At 37.9% G+C, this 17,917-nt stretch overlaps 2 protein-coding genes across 5 annotated transcripts in view; one reads left to right on the top strand and one right to left on the bottom strand.

Annotated features, from left to right (window-relative positions):
* LOC106092868 (palmitoyltransferase app) overlaps nucleotides 1-17,917 on the bottom strand; it is a 448,575-nt gene that overhangs the window by 155,659 nt on the left and 274,999 nt on the right. The gene's annotated exons all lie outside the window — the stretch shown is intronic.
* Nucleotides 1,456-5,562, top strand: LOC131997772 (uncharacterized protein K02A2.6-like). Its single transcript, XM_059369348.1, has one exon. The coding sequence runs from the start codon at nucleotides 1,456-1,458 to the stop codon at nucleotides 5,560-5,562; it is 4,107 nt and encodes a 1,368-aa protein (XP_059225331.1).

Raw genomic sequence — 17,917 nt, 5'->3', positions numbered from 1 at the left:
CAATCCCATGGCAACCGGTTGTACGTACCGGATTGACCCGATGGAATCCTCCATCGGCAAGAGCTGCCGTCTCGGTGTTAAACACACTGCTACAACAACAACAACAAAAACAAAAATCGGTGCAAAGTTTCAGCTCAATATCTCCATTTTTAAAGACTGCATCGTGATTTCAACGGACAGACGGACGAACATGTCTAGATCGTCTTAGATTTTTACGATGATCAAGAATATATAAACTTTATAGGTTCGGAAATGGATATTTCGATGTGTTGCAGACGGAACTCAATGTGGATATAGTATAGGAACAAGCAGTGTTTTCTTCAAACAGTTGAGTCATTCGATTATTCGATTCCCTATGCGTATACGGCGAACCCTTGTTGCTACAAGATAATGATCGGATTCATAGTCGTCAACTTGGGTCACCCGCCAAATTGATCACTCCATCCCATGACCGCCAATTGTACGTACCGGATTGGTACGGTAAGGCCGACTCAGTATACAATACTCTGCTACAACAACAACTCGTTCGCCCAACGGGTATTTTGCCCAACTCAAACATTGTCCAAAAGATAAAATCTTTAACAGAAGTCGCCACATTCATTCATCTATAAAGCAAAAATATTATAAATATTATATTATGTCCACTAGGATTGTTAAATACTGCATTTATTCGTTTAATTTGTTTTACTATAACTATGGATTAATTTCAATGGTTTCCTAAAATTTTAAACCATGTCGCACTTACAAAAAAATTATGCCATCCGTGGCTAATTAAAATTCAATGCAACAATTTCTTTTTTCGATTATCATTTAATTTATGTGCATATTTTTAGGTCTATCCGCAATGATAAAACTCAATATTACAAATTACGGCATACTTTGCGGTCACCCACATCCTAAGCTCAAACACACTCATACATGTACACACACACATACAACCAATACAATTTTACAATAAAAAGCAAGCAAGTTTGCTCAAGCAATAACGATTACTCCACCCTCATAATAAATCGTTTTGAATTTTGCCCCCATCCACAGTATAGAGTATTCAGTATAAACATATTTACGTTCCAGTCTAATGTACGTTTTCTCCCTCACCTTATTCTTATTTTCTTATTATCCATAAGAACAAGTGGTAAACACTCTCACTCGTATTTAAATGTTTATCTGCTTGCTGTTTGCATCTCTTTAATGTAACATACTGTCACACACATACATACATATCCATGTACATACGTTGTTATACATTTCTAGTTCTAAGCTTTGTTTTGTTATAAATAAAGATCACTCTGTATTTGGATTTTAATTGCAACGCATCTCATCTCTGCCGTGTCAATACATTACATATTTGGCGACGAGGATAAAAAAAATTTTTTTTTTTTTTTGAACTTAAATAAGTCATTTTATATAAAAAAAAAAGTGATAAACAGAGCAAAAAAATAAATGCCGCCTAAGATGGAAGGAGAAGGAAACCAAAGTTTTGCAGCCAGTCAAATTGCAGTGTTCCAGACTTCTAATGTGCCAGAATTTAACCCAAGTGTAGAGGCGTGGAATGTATGGAAAGAGCGTCTGGACATACATTTTTGTGAAATAAGCTGCACGGACGACAATGTGAAAAAGTCGATTTTATTAAAATCAATTGGTGCCGTGGCTTATAAAATGTTGCATAGTTTATGCAGTCCAGTGTCCCCTGTGTCAAAAAAATATGAGGAGTTGTGCGAGATATTGGATACGCAGTACACCCCACCTACGATAGTGTTCAGCGAAAGAAAAAAGTTTCATGTCTCAACAAAAAGTGATAGTGAAACGGTTGCTGAGTGGTATGCCAGAGTTAAGACATTGGCGCTTAATTGTAAATTTGGTGCAAACTTGGATGCTTTTGTTTTAAATCAGTTTGTGATGGGCTTGCCACATTTCATCTTCGAACGACTGTGTGAAGAGGACGAAAGTCTAACGGTGCAAGTGGCGTTGAAAAAAGCGATGATCATGGAGACGAAAAGCATAGCAAAAGAGGCAGAGAGGGAGCAAAGTTCTGTGAACTTGGTGCAAAAGCAAAGACTCTCCAACAAGTATAACGGCAGTGGCGGTGGTGGCAGAGGTTATGGCAGCAGCGGTAACAGAGGCAGTAACAGCAACAGAGGCAGTGGTAACAGCAGTAACAGAGGCAATGGTTATAACAACAACAGAGGCAATGGCTATGAAAATAACAGAAGCGGCAGTCGCGATAACAGAATGGAAGTTGAAAAAAAGGCAGCTTGTTCTCATTGCGGTTGGCGCAACCACAGCTCTCAAGCTTGTAAATACAAGGAGAGCAAATGTCATTCGTGTGGAAGAAATGGACATCTGGCTTCTGTGTGTCATAATAAAAAGAGAAGTGTGAATTATGTATCTAATGATATTGATAACAATGGTGATGATTATGATAATGATGATTTATTTAATTATTCAATTTTCAGTGTGGCTGAGCGCAAATCTAGTGATGTGTATTCTCTTCAGGTTGTAATTGATGGAGTTGAGCTTAATGCTGTGTGTGATACGGGTGCTCCGTGTACGTTGATGCCTGCTTGTTTTTATAAGGAGAACAACATTAAGAAAACACTTCGCCCATGCAATATACCATATGTAGACTACAATGGTGACAAGTTGAAGCTGGTAGGCGAATACGATGCGTCGGTGACTTTTCAAGGTAAAAGTAAATCAGTTGTTGTTGTTGTTGTAAATTCATCAAATCCACCCCTGCTTGGTCGTTCGTTTTTACGATCGTTTAATTTTGAGCTGTTGCAAGTTAACAATATTGGTTCAATGGATTCTAATGCAACGATTATTGAACAAATTAAAAATGAATTTTCTGAGGTTTTTCAAGACAAGTTGGGAGAATACAATGTGAGCAAAATTTCTTTAAAAATTGCTGAGGATGCAGCTCCTGTTTTTTGTAAACCAAGACCTTTACCATTGGCATGGAAAGGCAAGATAGAGAAGAAGTTAAGAGACTTAATAAGTTCTGGTGTTTTGGAGCCGGTTGATAATTCCGATTGGGGAACTCCTTTAGTTCCAATTTTAAAGCCAAACGGCGATTTGAGGATATGCGGTGACTACAAGGTCACATTAAACAAATTTTTATTGGATTTTAAATATCCCTTACCCAGAATCGATGAGATTTTCGCATCGTTGGAGGGTGGTGAAGTTTTCACGAAGCTTGATTTATCCAATGCTTACAATCAGCTTGTTTTGGATGAAGAGTCTCAATTTTTATGCGCATGGAGTACGCATATTGGTACTTTGAAGGTGAAGAGACTACCATTTGGTGTCAAAACGGCTGCGGCCATTTTTCAAAAAACAATGGAAAATCTTTTAAGAGATATTCCCTATGTTGTTGTTTACCAGGATGACATAACCATCACTGGCAAAAATATGCAAGAGCATATCAGGACTTTGAAGCGTGTACTTCAAAAACTACAGTCTTCAGGATTGAAGCTCAATTTAAACAAATCAGCATTTTTTCAATCTGAAATTTCCTATTTGGGATTTAACATCGACAAACATGGATTAAGAAAGAACAATGACCGGATTTCATCAATAATCTCGTGTCCTATTCCAAAGAATATTTCTGAATTACGAGCTTTTGTGGGCATGGCAAATTATTATTCGAAATTTATTAATGATTTTGCAAAAATCATGTCTCCACTATATAATTTATTAAGCAAAGATGTAGCCTTCGATTGGTCAGACAAATGTCATAAGTCGTTTGAGGATATAAAGAAGTCTGTTACTTCAGACCAAATCTGGGTTCATTTTAATCCTGACTTGCCAATCATATTAACTACTGATGCTTCAAATAATGCGGTAGCTGGAATTTTATCACACAGGTTCTCTGAAACAACAAAACCGATAGCATTTGTATCCCGAGCTTTGACGAAAAGCGAGAAGAATTACAGCACTCTTGAGAAAGAAGCCCTAGCCATTGTGTTTAGTGTTACTAAACTAAGGCAATATTTGCTTGGAAACAAATTAATTTTAAGAACGGATCATCGCCCATTATTGGCCATTTTTGGTAGCGACAAGGGTTTGCCTGTCATGGCTTCAGCAAGAATGCAACGATGGGCATTAATTCTTTCTGGATTTAATTATACCATAGAATATGTGAAAGGAATTAAGAATGAAGCAGATAGCATTTCAAGGATGCCTCAAAAAGAATTTCAATCTGATAATGTTGAAAATTCTTACATAAATTTTATTGAAGCCAATGAAGCAGGTTTTAAAATCGATTTTAAAGATATTTCTCGTGAAACGAGACGAGACCCGATTTTGTCAAGAGTTGTGGACTGTATCTCCAACGGCACACTCAATAATATTGCTGGTGCCAATTTCACACCATTTCGGGAAAAGTATACCCAACTAACCGTTGAATATGGTTGTATTTTATGGGGTTATCGAACAATAATACCTGATAAATTAAAAGAAAAAGTTCTAAATGAACTTCATCGTTCTCATTTGGGGATTGTCAAAACCAAAGCCCTTGCAAGGTCATACATATGGTGGCCAGGCCTTGACAAAGACATTGAGAACTTAATTAAGAACTGTCTACCGTGCCAAAAACTACAATCCAGTCCTGAGAAAAGCAGTTTAATACCATGGGTGCCAAATGATTCGGTATGGAGCCGAATACATATTGATTTTGCTGGTCCGATAAGAAATTTTTACTTTTTAATCGTCATCGATTCATTTTCAAAATTTGTTGAAGTTTTCAAGACTAAAGATATGACGACAGCATTCACCGTCTCAAGGTTAAGAGAACTGTTTTCACGTTATGGTATTGTCGACACACTTGTAAGTGACAATGGCACACAATTCACTTCACATGATTTTGAAACTTTTTTGTCCTTGAATGGAATTAAACACATCTTAACTGCACCTGGACATCCATCAACTAATGGCCAAGCTGAGAACTTCGTTAAAACGTTTAAAAAATCCATATATGCTAACTTGGAGCAAAATAAAGATGCCAATTTAGACCAAATTTTATACCGATTTTTAATGGACTATCGCAACATGACCCATTGTAGCACTGGTGAATGTCCAGCAAAGATTTTCTTTGGCAGAAAACTAAAAACCCGGTTTAGTCTTTTAAAACCACCAACGACTACGGAAAAGATAATAAATGCACAAGAAAACAACGTTCGAAACCACAAAGGTAATCGAAATATTCAATTTACAGAAGGTCAGAAGGTAATGGTACGTGATTACCGTAATCCTAACAAATCCAGTTGGGCACAAGCAAAGATAAAACAACAACTTGGACCTCAATCGTATTCGTGCATTTTATCACACAACAACTATATCATTAAACGCCATCTAGATCAGATAAGAGGTCAACAACAAAAACAACAACAAATCGTCGATTTGCAAGCACCTACAACAAATACCTTGTCTTCAGATGGTCCACAGCAGATGCAAACGACTGAAGATATTTCACACACTAGAAGAGAACTCAGACCACGAGAGGGAGGAAGAGTAGTAAGAAAACCGGATTCAGGTACAAACAGCAATTTAGATACCAATTGATAATATACAATTTTGTCTACTCAATTCATTATTACTTTATAATTTCATTGATATTGTTTGTATTTGATTGATATGTTATTAACAACTTTAGGGGGAGCATATAGAGTATTCAGTATAAACATATTTACGTTCCAGTCTAATGTACGTTTTCTCCCTCACCTTATTCTTATTTTCTTATTATCCATAAGAACAAGTGGTAAACACTCTCACTCGTATTTAAATGTTTATCTGCTTGCTGTTTGCATCTCTTTAATGTAACATACTGTCACACACATACATACATATCCATGTACATACGTTGTTATACATTTCTAGTTCTAAGCTTTGTTTTGTTATAAATAAAGATCACTCTGTATTTGGATTTTAATTGCAACGCATCTCATCTCTGCCGTGTCAATACTCTACAGCGGTACACAATCGAGCTAATTTTCTACGAGACAATTTACATTAGAATACAATCAAGGCAAAAAGAAAGAAACGCAAAGATTACCCATTGCCCGAGATGAGGGGATGCCGAGCCAAATGGAAAATAAAAATCAAGGAATACGAAATGAATTGCATACTTTCAGGCATTGGCATGACATGGACAAGGAAATTAAACAAGAAAGAAAACTGAGAAAATGCAATTTATTATGATGAATAATAGTTACACAAACACTATAGACAGATAAACTATTCTGCAGACAAATGACTGGGGTTTTAAGCGACTGCAAGGGTGTGACACCGGCTGTCCAGACATAACCAAGCAACCAACCTACCCACACAGAGCCAGGATGCAAGAACGTGCCTGGATTAGTTGGCGCTGTCACGATTGCATTTGTAACTGTTCGCAGGCAGGGCTCTGGAAATGTTTCGATGAGAAGAATGGCAAACAAACCATTTGACTTTTTTCAGCAATTCATTTGGATGGCGACTTGCCTTTGGTTGCAGTAGATTCCTGATCGTCGCCGCTGATTCCCCTAGTATTTGTAGTTTGATTTTCTGTACGCCTTTGTTTTTTCTTGGCGGTTTTCTTTCTCAAGCGTCATCTAGTGCCATAGGAAAAACAAACTTGAGATGAGAAGTCCCAGAAAATGGCTTTGCTAAAGATGGTGGTAATGGCGGCAGGTGGCTGTAAGGGGGCGAAGGAGCAGCTTCATGACAGTGTGATGAAGAATTAAGGTTTAGACAAGTGCAATTTTATTGGATACAAGCCAAGCAACTAATTTCACAATGCAAAGCACCAAACCACCATAGCCACTCGGTTCTCAGTCACTCTGTCAGTCAGTCAGTCAGTCATGCAGCCGAAAGGAAACAAAGCGTTGCAAAACTGAGGCAAACAAAGGCACAAAAAATATGAAAAAGGCAACTAAAATGCAAAAACAAAATGTCATAGCATATTCCAAGGCGCTGCTCGTCATATCCTCGAGTAAGCTGCGCTGAGTGCTGATGGTTGTACAGGTGGTGGTGGTGGTGTTGATGTTGGTGACTGCAGCAGTCCACAGAGAGGGTGCTAATATTCATGCGGTGAAATCCATTCACAACGACAAGTCCTTTTTATTCAAATGTAAAAACGTGGCCAACTGAAAACATTAACAACTTAACTCAAATTGCTCAGTGAACAGAGTGGCTTAATAAGCCAATAACAAAGCAAAACGGAAAATTAGAACGAGCACCAAAGGAGTTTCACAGCAAATTGTTTTATTTTATTATTTTCTTTTATTTAAACTTTTTTTCATTTTTTTCTTACATACTTTTGCACAACGCTTACCTTAAGATGGTGAACGAGAATATTTGCACAAATTTGTTGCACAGCATTTATAGGCTCTGTGGAGAGGTTTATGATCGCTCTCCACAGTTACAGTGGATAAAAGTGTTTTTCAAGTTTAAAGAGGGACACGTTAGTGGAATATACTCAAAACTCGTAAGGGAAACGAACCATGAACATGGCTGCAGATTTGAAGCAAAACTAAGGCTTAAATATTTTGTATCCACAATGATGACATATTCGTAATAATTATATTGATAGGGTAGCAACAATTAATAACCTAACTTTAGCAGTTTTTGCAAAAATGACAAACAGAAATGTTTGCTTAAACAATAGTCTTATTAGTATACCTCCACCATAGGATGGGGTTATACTAATTTCGTCATTATGTTTGTAACATCTCGACATATGCATCTGAGACCCCATAAAGTATATATATTCTTGATCGTCATGTCATTTTAAATCGATCTAGCCATGTCCGTCCGCTGTCCGTCCGTCTGTCTGTCGAAAGCACGCTAATTTTCGAAGAAGTAAAGCTAGCCTACTGATATTTTGGACAAATATTTTTTATTAGTGTAGGTCGGTTGGGATTGTAAATGTACAAAATTTCTGCCAAAATGACAATTGCGCGCTCTATTGGCTCAAGAAGTCAAGATCCCAGATCGGCGCCATACTTTGCACAGTTATTGAAAGTGATACCAAAACACCAGGTGCAAAATTTCAGTCAAATCGGATGAGAATTGCGCCATCTAGAGGCTAAAGAAGTCAAGATCCCAGATCGGTTTATATGGCAGCTATATCAGGTTATGGACCGATTGGTACCATACTTTGCACAGTTATTGGAAGTCATAACAAAACACCTCATGCAAAATGTCAGCCAAATCGGATGAGAATTGCGCCCTCTAGAGGCTCAAGAAGTCAAGACCCAAGATCGGTTTATATGGCAGCTATATCAGGTTATGGACCGATTTGCACCATACTTTTCACAATTGTTGAATATCATTACAAAACACCTCATGCAAAATTTCAGCCACATCGGATGAGAATTGCGCCCTCTAGAGGCTCAAGAAGTCAAGACCCAAGACCCAAGATCGGTTTATATGGCAGCTATGTCAGGTTATGTACCGATTTGCGCCATACTTAGCACAGTTATTGGAAGTCATAACAAAACACCTCATGCAAAATGTCAGCCAAATCAGACGAGATTTGCGCCCTCTAGAGGCTCAAGAAGTCAAGACCCAAGATCGGTTTATATGGCAGCTATATCAGGTTATGGACCGATTTGCAACATACTTTTCACAATTGTTGAATATCATTACAAAACACCTCATGCTAAATTTCAGCCACATCGGATGAGAATTGCGCCTTCTAGAAGCTCAAGAAGTCAAGATCCCAGATCGGTTTATATGGCAGCTTTATCAGGTTATGTACCGATTTGCACCATACTTAGCACAGTTATTGAAAGTCATAACAAATCACCTCATGAAAAATTTCAGCCACATCGGATGGGAATTGCGCGCTCTATGGGCTCAAGAAGTCAAGATCCAAGATCGGTTTATAGGACAGCTGTACCAGATTATGGACCGATTTGAATCACACTTAATGCAAATGTTAGAAGTGATACCAAAACACTACGTGCAAACTTTCAGTCAAATCGGATAGGAATTGCGCCCTCTAGAGGCTCAGGAAGTCAAGACCCCAGAACTGTTTACATGACAGCTATATCAAAACATAGACCGATTTGAACCATACCTAGCGCAGTTTTTGGAAGTGATACTAAAACACTGCGTGCGAATTTTCAGTCAAATCGGATAGGAATTGCGCCCTCTAGAGGCTCAAGAAGTCAAGATTCCAGATCGGTTTATATGGCAGCTATATCAGGTTATGTAGCGTGTTGCACCATACTTAGCACAATTATTGAAAGTCATACCAAACCACCTCATGCAAAATTTCAGCCAAATCGGACGAAAATTACGCCATCTAGACGCTCAACAAGTCAAGACCCAAGATCGGTTTATATGGACCGATTTGAGCCATACTTAACACAGTTGTTGGAAGTGATACCAAAACACCACGTGCAAAAATTTCAGTCAAATCGGACGCGAATTGCGCCCTCTAGAGGCTCAAGAAGTCCAGACCTAAGTTCGATTTGTATGGCAGCTACATCAAAACATGGACCGATTTGGCCCATTTACAATTCCAACCGACCTACGCTAATAAAAAATAATAGCGCAAAATTTCAACCGGCTAGCTTTACTTCTTCGTAAGGTAGCGTGCTTTCGACAGACGGAAGGATGGACAGACGGACGGACAGACGGAAGGACGGACGGAAGGACGGACAGACGGAAGGACGGACAGACGGACGTACAAACGGACGGACAGACGGACGGACAGACCGACGGACAGACGGGCGGACAGACGGACGGACAGACAGACGTACGGACAGACGGACGGACGGACAGACGGACGGACAGACGGACGGACAGACGGACGGACAGAAGGACGGACATGGTTAGATCGACTTCAAATGACGATCAAGAATTCATATACTTTATGGGGTCTCAGGCGCATATTTCGAGAATGACGAAATTAGTATACCCCCTTCCTATGGTGTAGGGTACAACAAAATTGGGGTCACGGTCCAGAGGGGCCGCACCACCCCAAAATTTACCACCGAACGCACAGGTAAACCGATCGGAACAATATGCGATTCAAACGAAAGATACTTGAGAGTAGAATACGCAACTTGTATAAAAACTTGGAATCTATTCACAGGCGGGTCGTCCCTCCCCAAAATTATGCACCAAATTGAGATGTACAAGACTAACATGTACACCGTACGGGACAAGATGGGACACAAACTAAAGGTATTTGAGAGTAGAAAACGAAAATTATATACAAATTTGGGTAAATTCCATCATAACTACCGATGTCTACCTTTGAATTTTTTTCACTTATCACCTAAAAACAAAAATCATTTAAAATCTTAGACATTGTACAAATATCTACTCGAAATGTTTTTCCTCTGTCTCAACTCCTTTTATAATAGAAAAAAAAATATATATTCCTTAAAAACACTGTGCAACAATTATAAGATGGTGAAGAAAAAAACAAGTGTTAAGTCAATTTAAACAAAAAGAAAGAAATGATGTTGTCAAAGTGTTAACGAACAAAAGGAGCTCCATTGCAGGCAATCTTGAAAGAGGAACAACTTTATCAGAAAAAAAAACCAAAAGAACAAAAAAGAGGTGAATATTTAAATTAAAGAATTTAAAAGGAACATAAACAGATTTCATCGGTTGGTGTAAGGCAACACTTTCGCACGCCTTTGCAAAAGAGGCTCCTGTGGTGTTTGTTCACTCCCATAGATACACATACACACACACGCACACACAATACGGCAAGCAATTGTTCATATATATGCAAATATACCATAGTATAAGTATATATTGGATGTATGTGCTTTTTAATGCACAGAGTGTTGCTGATGCACATCTACATCCACACTCACGTGAACACCCACGTATCCTTTACGGATGACATCACTCGATGCAGAAACGTGCCATAGTCTTGGTGTCATTTGCTGGGCTACAGTGTTCAATGCCAGAGACGTGAACAAACAAATGTGTATTTTCGTATGTTCATCGTGGTTGCAGAGCTCAGTGGCGCAGCAACAAAAGTTGACACTAAAATTTAAGAAATAAAAACAAAAGAAAAATCTTTGCCGTTGATATGCCTGCCTTGCCAGTTTCTGTGACATTTGGTTTGTTGAGCACACCAACAATCAGACTTGTATACCCACCCACCCAACACACATCTACAGACACTAAATACCTACACCTGCTGTATATGCAAATCAAGCTTTCCCCCCACTTGAGGGTGAAGGTAAAAGTTTTGACAGTTCTCAAATTAATGTTTAATGTTGACAACGCTGTTAGGTAGGTTCGTGTCTCTGAGTTTGGGTGGCTTAGAGCATTTGCTCTAATGGCGATGGTGTTGGTGTTGGTGGCGAAGGCGATTGTGTTGCATACCTTAGGGAGCGACAGACACATTTGTACCCCATATCAGTTAGGGTGTCAACTACTTAAGTGTTTTAATGGATATCTTGTTCTTGTTCGTTTGTTTTTTTCCTGCAAAAAGCCAAAGACGAAGCCTTGAGCAGATAATAGAAAATTTATAAAAGAAAATCTCACTTCGCGCATGTGGCATGTCTCCAAGTGGAAGCAGAAGGATCCCATATAAGTAAAGAAATTTGTTCATGCCTCCATGGAATACAAAATTCACTTATATGGTCTGTGCAAAGCCTGAGCGGCATTTGATATGTCAACAGAAATCTTACATGGAAAAAAGAACATACTAGACATTTTGCTATTATAACCAGAAGAATGAAATAAGAGCAAGTTGGACTACTCAGTTCAACCTTAACCTGATTAGAATTATTAATAGATCTTAGCTTTGTTATTCTTAATCAAGCTGATAAAAATTAAGTAGCAAAACTCTTAAAGATAAGGTGCATGTCATAAACTTTGGTCGCTATACAAAGTTCATAGGAGAATTAACGTATGGAGAAATTCGATCTCTTTGGGTGAATGAGAATTGTAATAGTCAAATAGTAATGAAAAATATTGGGTAAATAAGCTCAAGACAGACAGACAGGCGGACGGACATGCATAGATCGGCTTAAAGCCATGGCGATCAAGTATAACAGATACCGGCACTTAGATGGGGACACAACACCAAACATGAATCAACTTAGAGGCGAGGCATGGAAAACAAACAACCTCACCTAACCTTAGATTTCCGTTATTTTTCAAACGCAATAACGAAGTTTGTATACCCCCACTCCATGGTGGAGGGTGTAAAAACTGTCATATTAATAATTGTATTATTCCTTATTATATTGCTCAATTTTTTATTTTTGTTTTTTGTTCTGGGCCAACATACCCTATCCAAAGCAGTAGAAAAAGTTGAAGCAACTATCATCGCCCTCGTGCATAACAAAATATATGACATCCTATTACCCATCATCATCAACATCGACATCACCATCACCGTCATCTACACCAACAGATAACAGAGCCAAGTGTCGTGAGATTTCATATTGCAGTATTTTTCTCTTCTTCCTATTCTTTTCATGATTTTTGCTTTTTTGGCTGACGGTTGAGTTCCATGTTGCCAAAGTTTGTAATGAATCAAGACAAATTATATTTAAAAAAATATAATTTCGTTCAAATGTTGTCTTTATAAAATACTAGCCGAAGCGGGCCCGCTCCGCTGCGCTGTTCGGACTCGGCTATAAAAAAAGGTCCCTTATCATTGAGTTTAAACTTGAATTGGAAAGCACACATTGATGTGTCAGAAATTGCCCCTTCTCGGTTCCTGGTGGTAATGTTCTAACTTAGGGTAATGTTCTCATTTGGGAAGGGATGGCACTTCAGACATTTCGACTCAAATATGGACATCAAATTCGTGCTCCACTTCCAAATCCCTTTAATTTGAGCCTCATATTGCCATGACCGGTAAATATTAACCGTTTGGAGTGTGTTTTGGGGCTGGGGCGACCATCGGCACTTTTCACTGAAAATAAATATCAAATTCGTTCTTTATTCCCAACGGAAATGAAGTTCAGTTTAGGGGGTCCTTTAGGGCGTACTCCAAAACACTTGGCTCCAAAATTGGATATCAAATTCGTTTTCTACTCTGAAGTACTTTTCATTTGAGTCCCTATTGTCATAATAGGTCAAATAACCCATTTGACGTATCTTTAGGAGGAAAAGCGCCATCTATACTTGAACGCAAATTTTAATGTCATATTCGTAATCTACTCCCTAATACCTTTCATTTCAATCCCATATAGCCATGGTTGGCTAATATGCCCATTTGGGGGTATTTGGGGGCAGGGCTAACTCCCATTACTTGGACCTAATGTTTTATGACATATTTGTTGGGTACTTCGTTTTCTGGTCTCCAATACCTTTCATTTGATACCCTTATTGTGCCCATCGGACCACTTTCGGACATGAGTGGCGTTTTTGGGGTTAGGGGAGGGTCCGTCTCCATCCGATATCTTAAAATTATATAGCCTGTGATCACTTTCAGACAAGCGTACACAATCTGGAAAAATTTTAAGAAAATCGATTCAGCCAAGTATCATATAGTCATAATGGGTCTAATGGCGTTTTTGAGGGGTGACGTAACCAGATTCGAACTCGAATACCTTTCATTTGAGCCCCATATTGAAATGAACATCCAATATGTTTGTTGGGGGGAGTTTTGGGGTTGGGGCGGCTAATAGGTACTTAGACACAAATTTTAATACAATATTCGTATTCTTCTCTCCAATACCTTTCAGTTGATACCCATATTGTCCCGATCGATCCACTTCTGATTTTGAGTTGCGTTTTTGGCATAAGGGGGAGGGTCTGTCCCCCTTCCGTTATCAATAAATTATAAAGCCTATTCCTAATTCCTGACCATATTCGTAATCTACTCCCGAATACCTTTCATTTAAGTCCCATATTGTCATTCTCGTCAAATAAACCTATTTTAAGGGGTTTTGGGCTGGGCGACCCCCCAGGTACTTGGACCCAACTTTTATTATAAAATTCGTACTCTACTCTTGAATACCTTTCGTTTGAATCCCATATTGTTCCGAACGGTCCACTTTTGATTTTGGGTTGTGTTCTTGACATAAGGGGGAGGGTCCGTCCCCCTTCTGATACCGAAAAATTATATAGCCTATGTTTCCTTCTATACCAACCTACACAATAAGCGAACATTTCGAGAAAATCGGGTCTGCCGTTCTGCAGTCTATACGGAACAAACAAACCGAGTCCCATATCACCGTGATTGGCTAATGTGCCCCTATTTGGGCGTATTTGTGGGGGTGGGGTGACCTTCTATACTTCGACATGAATATGTATGCCAGATTCGTTATCTACTCCCGCATACTTTTCATTTGATACCCATATTGTCCTTATCGGTCCACTTTTAATTTTGGGTGGTGTTTTTGGGGTAACGGTGGAGGGTCCGCCCCCTTCCGTTATCAATGAATTATAAAACCTATTCCTAATTCCTGAAAATATTCGTTAAAATACTCTCGAATACTTTTCATTAAAGTCCCATATTGTTATGATCGTCAAATAAACATATTTTAAGGGGTTTTGGGGTTGTGGCGGCCTTGGACCCAACTTTTATTATGAAATTCGTACTTTACTCTTGAATACCTTTCGTTTGAATAACATATTGTCCCGAGCGGTCCACTTATATTTTTGGGTAGTGCTTTTGGGGTAAGGGGGAGGGCTCGCCCCCCTCTCGATATCAAAATATTATATGGCCTATGTTTCCTTCCGGACCAACCTACACAATCTGTGAAAATTTCAAGGTAATCGATTCAGCCGAACACAAATTGAATAAGAAAGAAGATTCCATTCAAATTGTATCCTTAACATTTTTTTTGGAGCTTTTTGACTTTTCATCGAAATTTTGACTTTAGGGACAACTATTAAAGTTTTCTCTTTTGAGAAAATTTTATGGAAATTTGTATTAGGAAAAAATATACTTTTATATTTAGAGAAAATTACAACAATATTTCGCCTTTAAAGAAATTTTGCCCTCATAATATATTTTATCTCATGGAGGCCATCGTACCGCAGAGGTTAGCATGTCCGCCTATGACACTGAACGCCTGGGTTCGAATCCCGGAAGGAACATAAGAAAAAATTTTCAGCGGTGGTTTTCCCCTCCTGGCTAAACCACCGGCAACATTTGTAAGGTACTATGCCATGTAAAACTTCTCTCCACAGAGGTGTCATACTGTGCCATGCCGTTCGGACTCGTCTATTAAAAGGAGGCCCTTTATCATTGAGCATCAACTTGAATAGGACTGCATTCATTGATATGTGAGATGTTTGCCCCTGTTCATAAGTGGAATGTTCATGGGCAAAATTTGCATTTTATATTTGTGTGCTTTATTTTTTTATATTTTTTTTGTATTTTATTTTATTTTATTTTATTTTATTTTATTTTATTTTATTTTATTTTATTTTATTTTATTTTATTTTATTTTATTTTATTTTATTTTACTTTATTTTATTTTATTTTATTTTATTTTATTTTATTTTATTTTATTTTATTTTATTTTATTTTATTTTATTTTATTTTATTTTATTTTATTTTGCTTTTATTTTATTTTATTTTATTTTATTTTATTTTATTTTATTTTAAATTTTATTTTTATTTTTTGTAAAATGACAAAATTACCCCAATGGAAACCCTGGCTGTGATATGTGTGCCTTACAGCGACACGTGTATAGTGAAATACAGCAACAATACAAGCATATTCATTCACTGAATCACTGCTCACATGCATACAAACTGTCTTTTTTACCTACACAGACACTCCTACAAGGAAAAACACATGCAATATGTACGCCAAGAACCAAAAAGAGATTTATAAAAAAAATCAACGTTGTCTCATGATCTCCACACACGCACACACCATACACAGCACTCATCCTAAGTTATAGCCTCCCCTACCCTCTACCGCCCCAATGGCCTTTTGTTGTGAGAGTGCATTGTGTTTAACAGCAGTGCAATTTTTATACTGCAATCTGCATTATTTTAAAATGTTCATAAAATTTTATGTTATTAAGGTATGACAAGTAAATTATTGGTGTCGCTGCCACCACTTGTGTGGTTGTTGTTTTTGCTGCGGCTGTTACACGTGCATGCATTTCAGATATTTTCACACTTGCACATGCTAAACTATGTAGGAGTGAGAAAGAGAAGGTAACTTTGAAAATATGTAGTATTTTTACAGGCCTTATATTTTTGAACAGACATTTGAGTTTAATATTTTATGCAGACGAGCGAACGAAGAAACACTCTTCCAAGCAAGTTTAGGCTACAATGTAGTAGTGCACTTTTCTTAATGCTCATGCATAAATTCATTGCGAATAGTTGCATATAACGATGCAAGAAGAAATTTGGCACTTTGCGAAAAGTAGAGTGCAGTTTTAGGTAAAACTGGTCTAGGAAAATATGCAAAAGGTTTTTTGTTTTGTTTTTGCTATTTGACAGTTGCTTTACATAAAACCCAGTATTTCGGAATTACAAAAGGCACTCAAATTAACTAAATGGTGAGCAAAGGCTATAGCTGCATTTGCAGTACAACTTTAACTAGATTTTATTTTGGCAGATCAGTGACAGCCCCATATGCCGAAATATGCTCCGATTTGGACCAAATTCGGTTCGGACAACGCTGGCTTAGTTCAATTCAAATGCAAATTTGCCCATGAACATTCCATTAGGGAATTTTGTGGAGAAGTTTTTACATGGCTGCTATACCAAATGGTATAGTACCTCACAAATGTCGCCTGCATTAGGAGGGGATAACCAACGCTGAAATTCTGATGTTCTCGCCAGGATTTGAACCCAGGCGTTCTGCGTCATAGGAGGATATGCCAAACTTTGCTCCATGGTGACTTTAGTTCAATTCATTGTTCTAAATTTCTGCAAAATCGGCCGGTAGATGCCGCTGTTATGCGCGATCCCTGGACCATATTCTGTTCGAATGGTGGGGAGCCTAGTGCAACTCACTTTTTATCGAAATCGAAACCAAATGCAACGTTTGTGGGTTTAAGACTCTCAATCGGGATGTCGACCTAAATGGCCCGTTCAAGAACTCTATCTGCTTATGGAAAAAATATCTGTGCCAAATTTTGTCTCAGTACCACAATTTTTAAAGGCTGGTGGTGAGGGGGTGATTACATCAGACGGGCAGACACACGTTTATGGTTAAATCATCAAATTTACGAAATAAGTTGAGCATAACAAATAACTTTGAAAATATTCAACTCTATATACCATTCAACAGGAGAAATGGAACTTGAAAATTACATTCAAATATTTACCAATCATTGACCAATAAGATAACATGCATACCTGAAAAAAATAAACGAAATATTTTTGTTTTAGATTTTTATTGATATCTTTAGAGTGTTTAAAATAAAATAAAAATAATTTTAAAATTCCTACACTTAAAACTCAATAAAATGTATCACATTTTTGTTAGCTAAGTGCATTTTTAAAATTGTTTTTCGATCATTACACAACTCAATTTGTTTAATGTATTTAAACTATTAATCAATAAAATAACAATCTGTACTGTAAAATTTAAGAGTGCCCATTCCACTTTACGAAAAATCCCACTGGAAATTGTGCATTCAATGGAAATTTCATTTTTGCAAATTTATGGCTCCCCAACGTTGCAAAGTAATGAAGTTAAGGGAAATTTATCCAATCCCAATTTAAGTGGAGCTGCAGCAATTTGCACCAGAGATTGAATTACAAGCTACTGAAAATAAAAGTTAATGGCCTGATGACAATGTCTTTTAAAGACCACTTTAAAAAGTAACGGAACTGAGTGTGAATTCAGCCCCCTGCCAGTCAGTCAGTGAGCCATTCAAGCAACCTGCTAACCATGCAACCAACCAAAAATGAAACGTTAAAAACTGCCCAGGGAATATTAACCAAAAAGCGGATGCGGGCGCATGTTGCCACATCGAGAGAGGCACAACTTTGCTGCTGCAGCAAAACACACATGAG

The sequence above is a fragment of the Stomoxys calcitrans genome, chromosome 1 (genome assembly GCF_963082655.1).
Source record: "Stomoxys calcitrans chromosome 1, idStoCalc2.1, whole genome shotgun sequence".
Classification (NCBI taxonomy): Eukaryota; Metazoa; Arthropoda; class Insecta; order Diptera; family Muscidae; genus Stomoxys; species Stomoxys calcitrans.
Note: the sequence above shows the minus strand (reverse complement) of the source record. Positions and strands in the feature narration are given on the sequence as shown.

Excerpts from the sequence above, each read along its gene's own strand:
- LOC131997772 (XM_059369348.1), top strand. The coding sequence starts at position 1,456 with ATGGAAGGAGAAGGAAACCAAAGTTTTGCAGCCAGTCAAATTGCAGTG.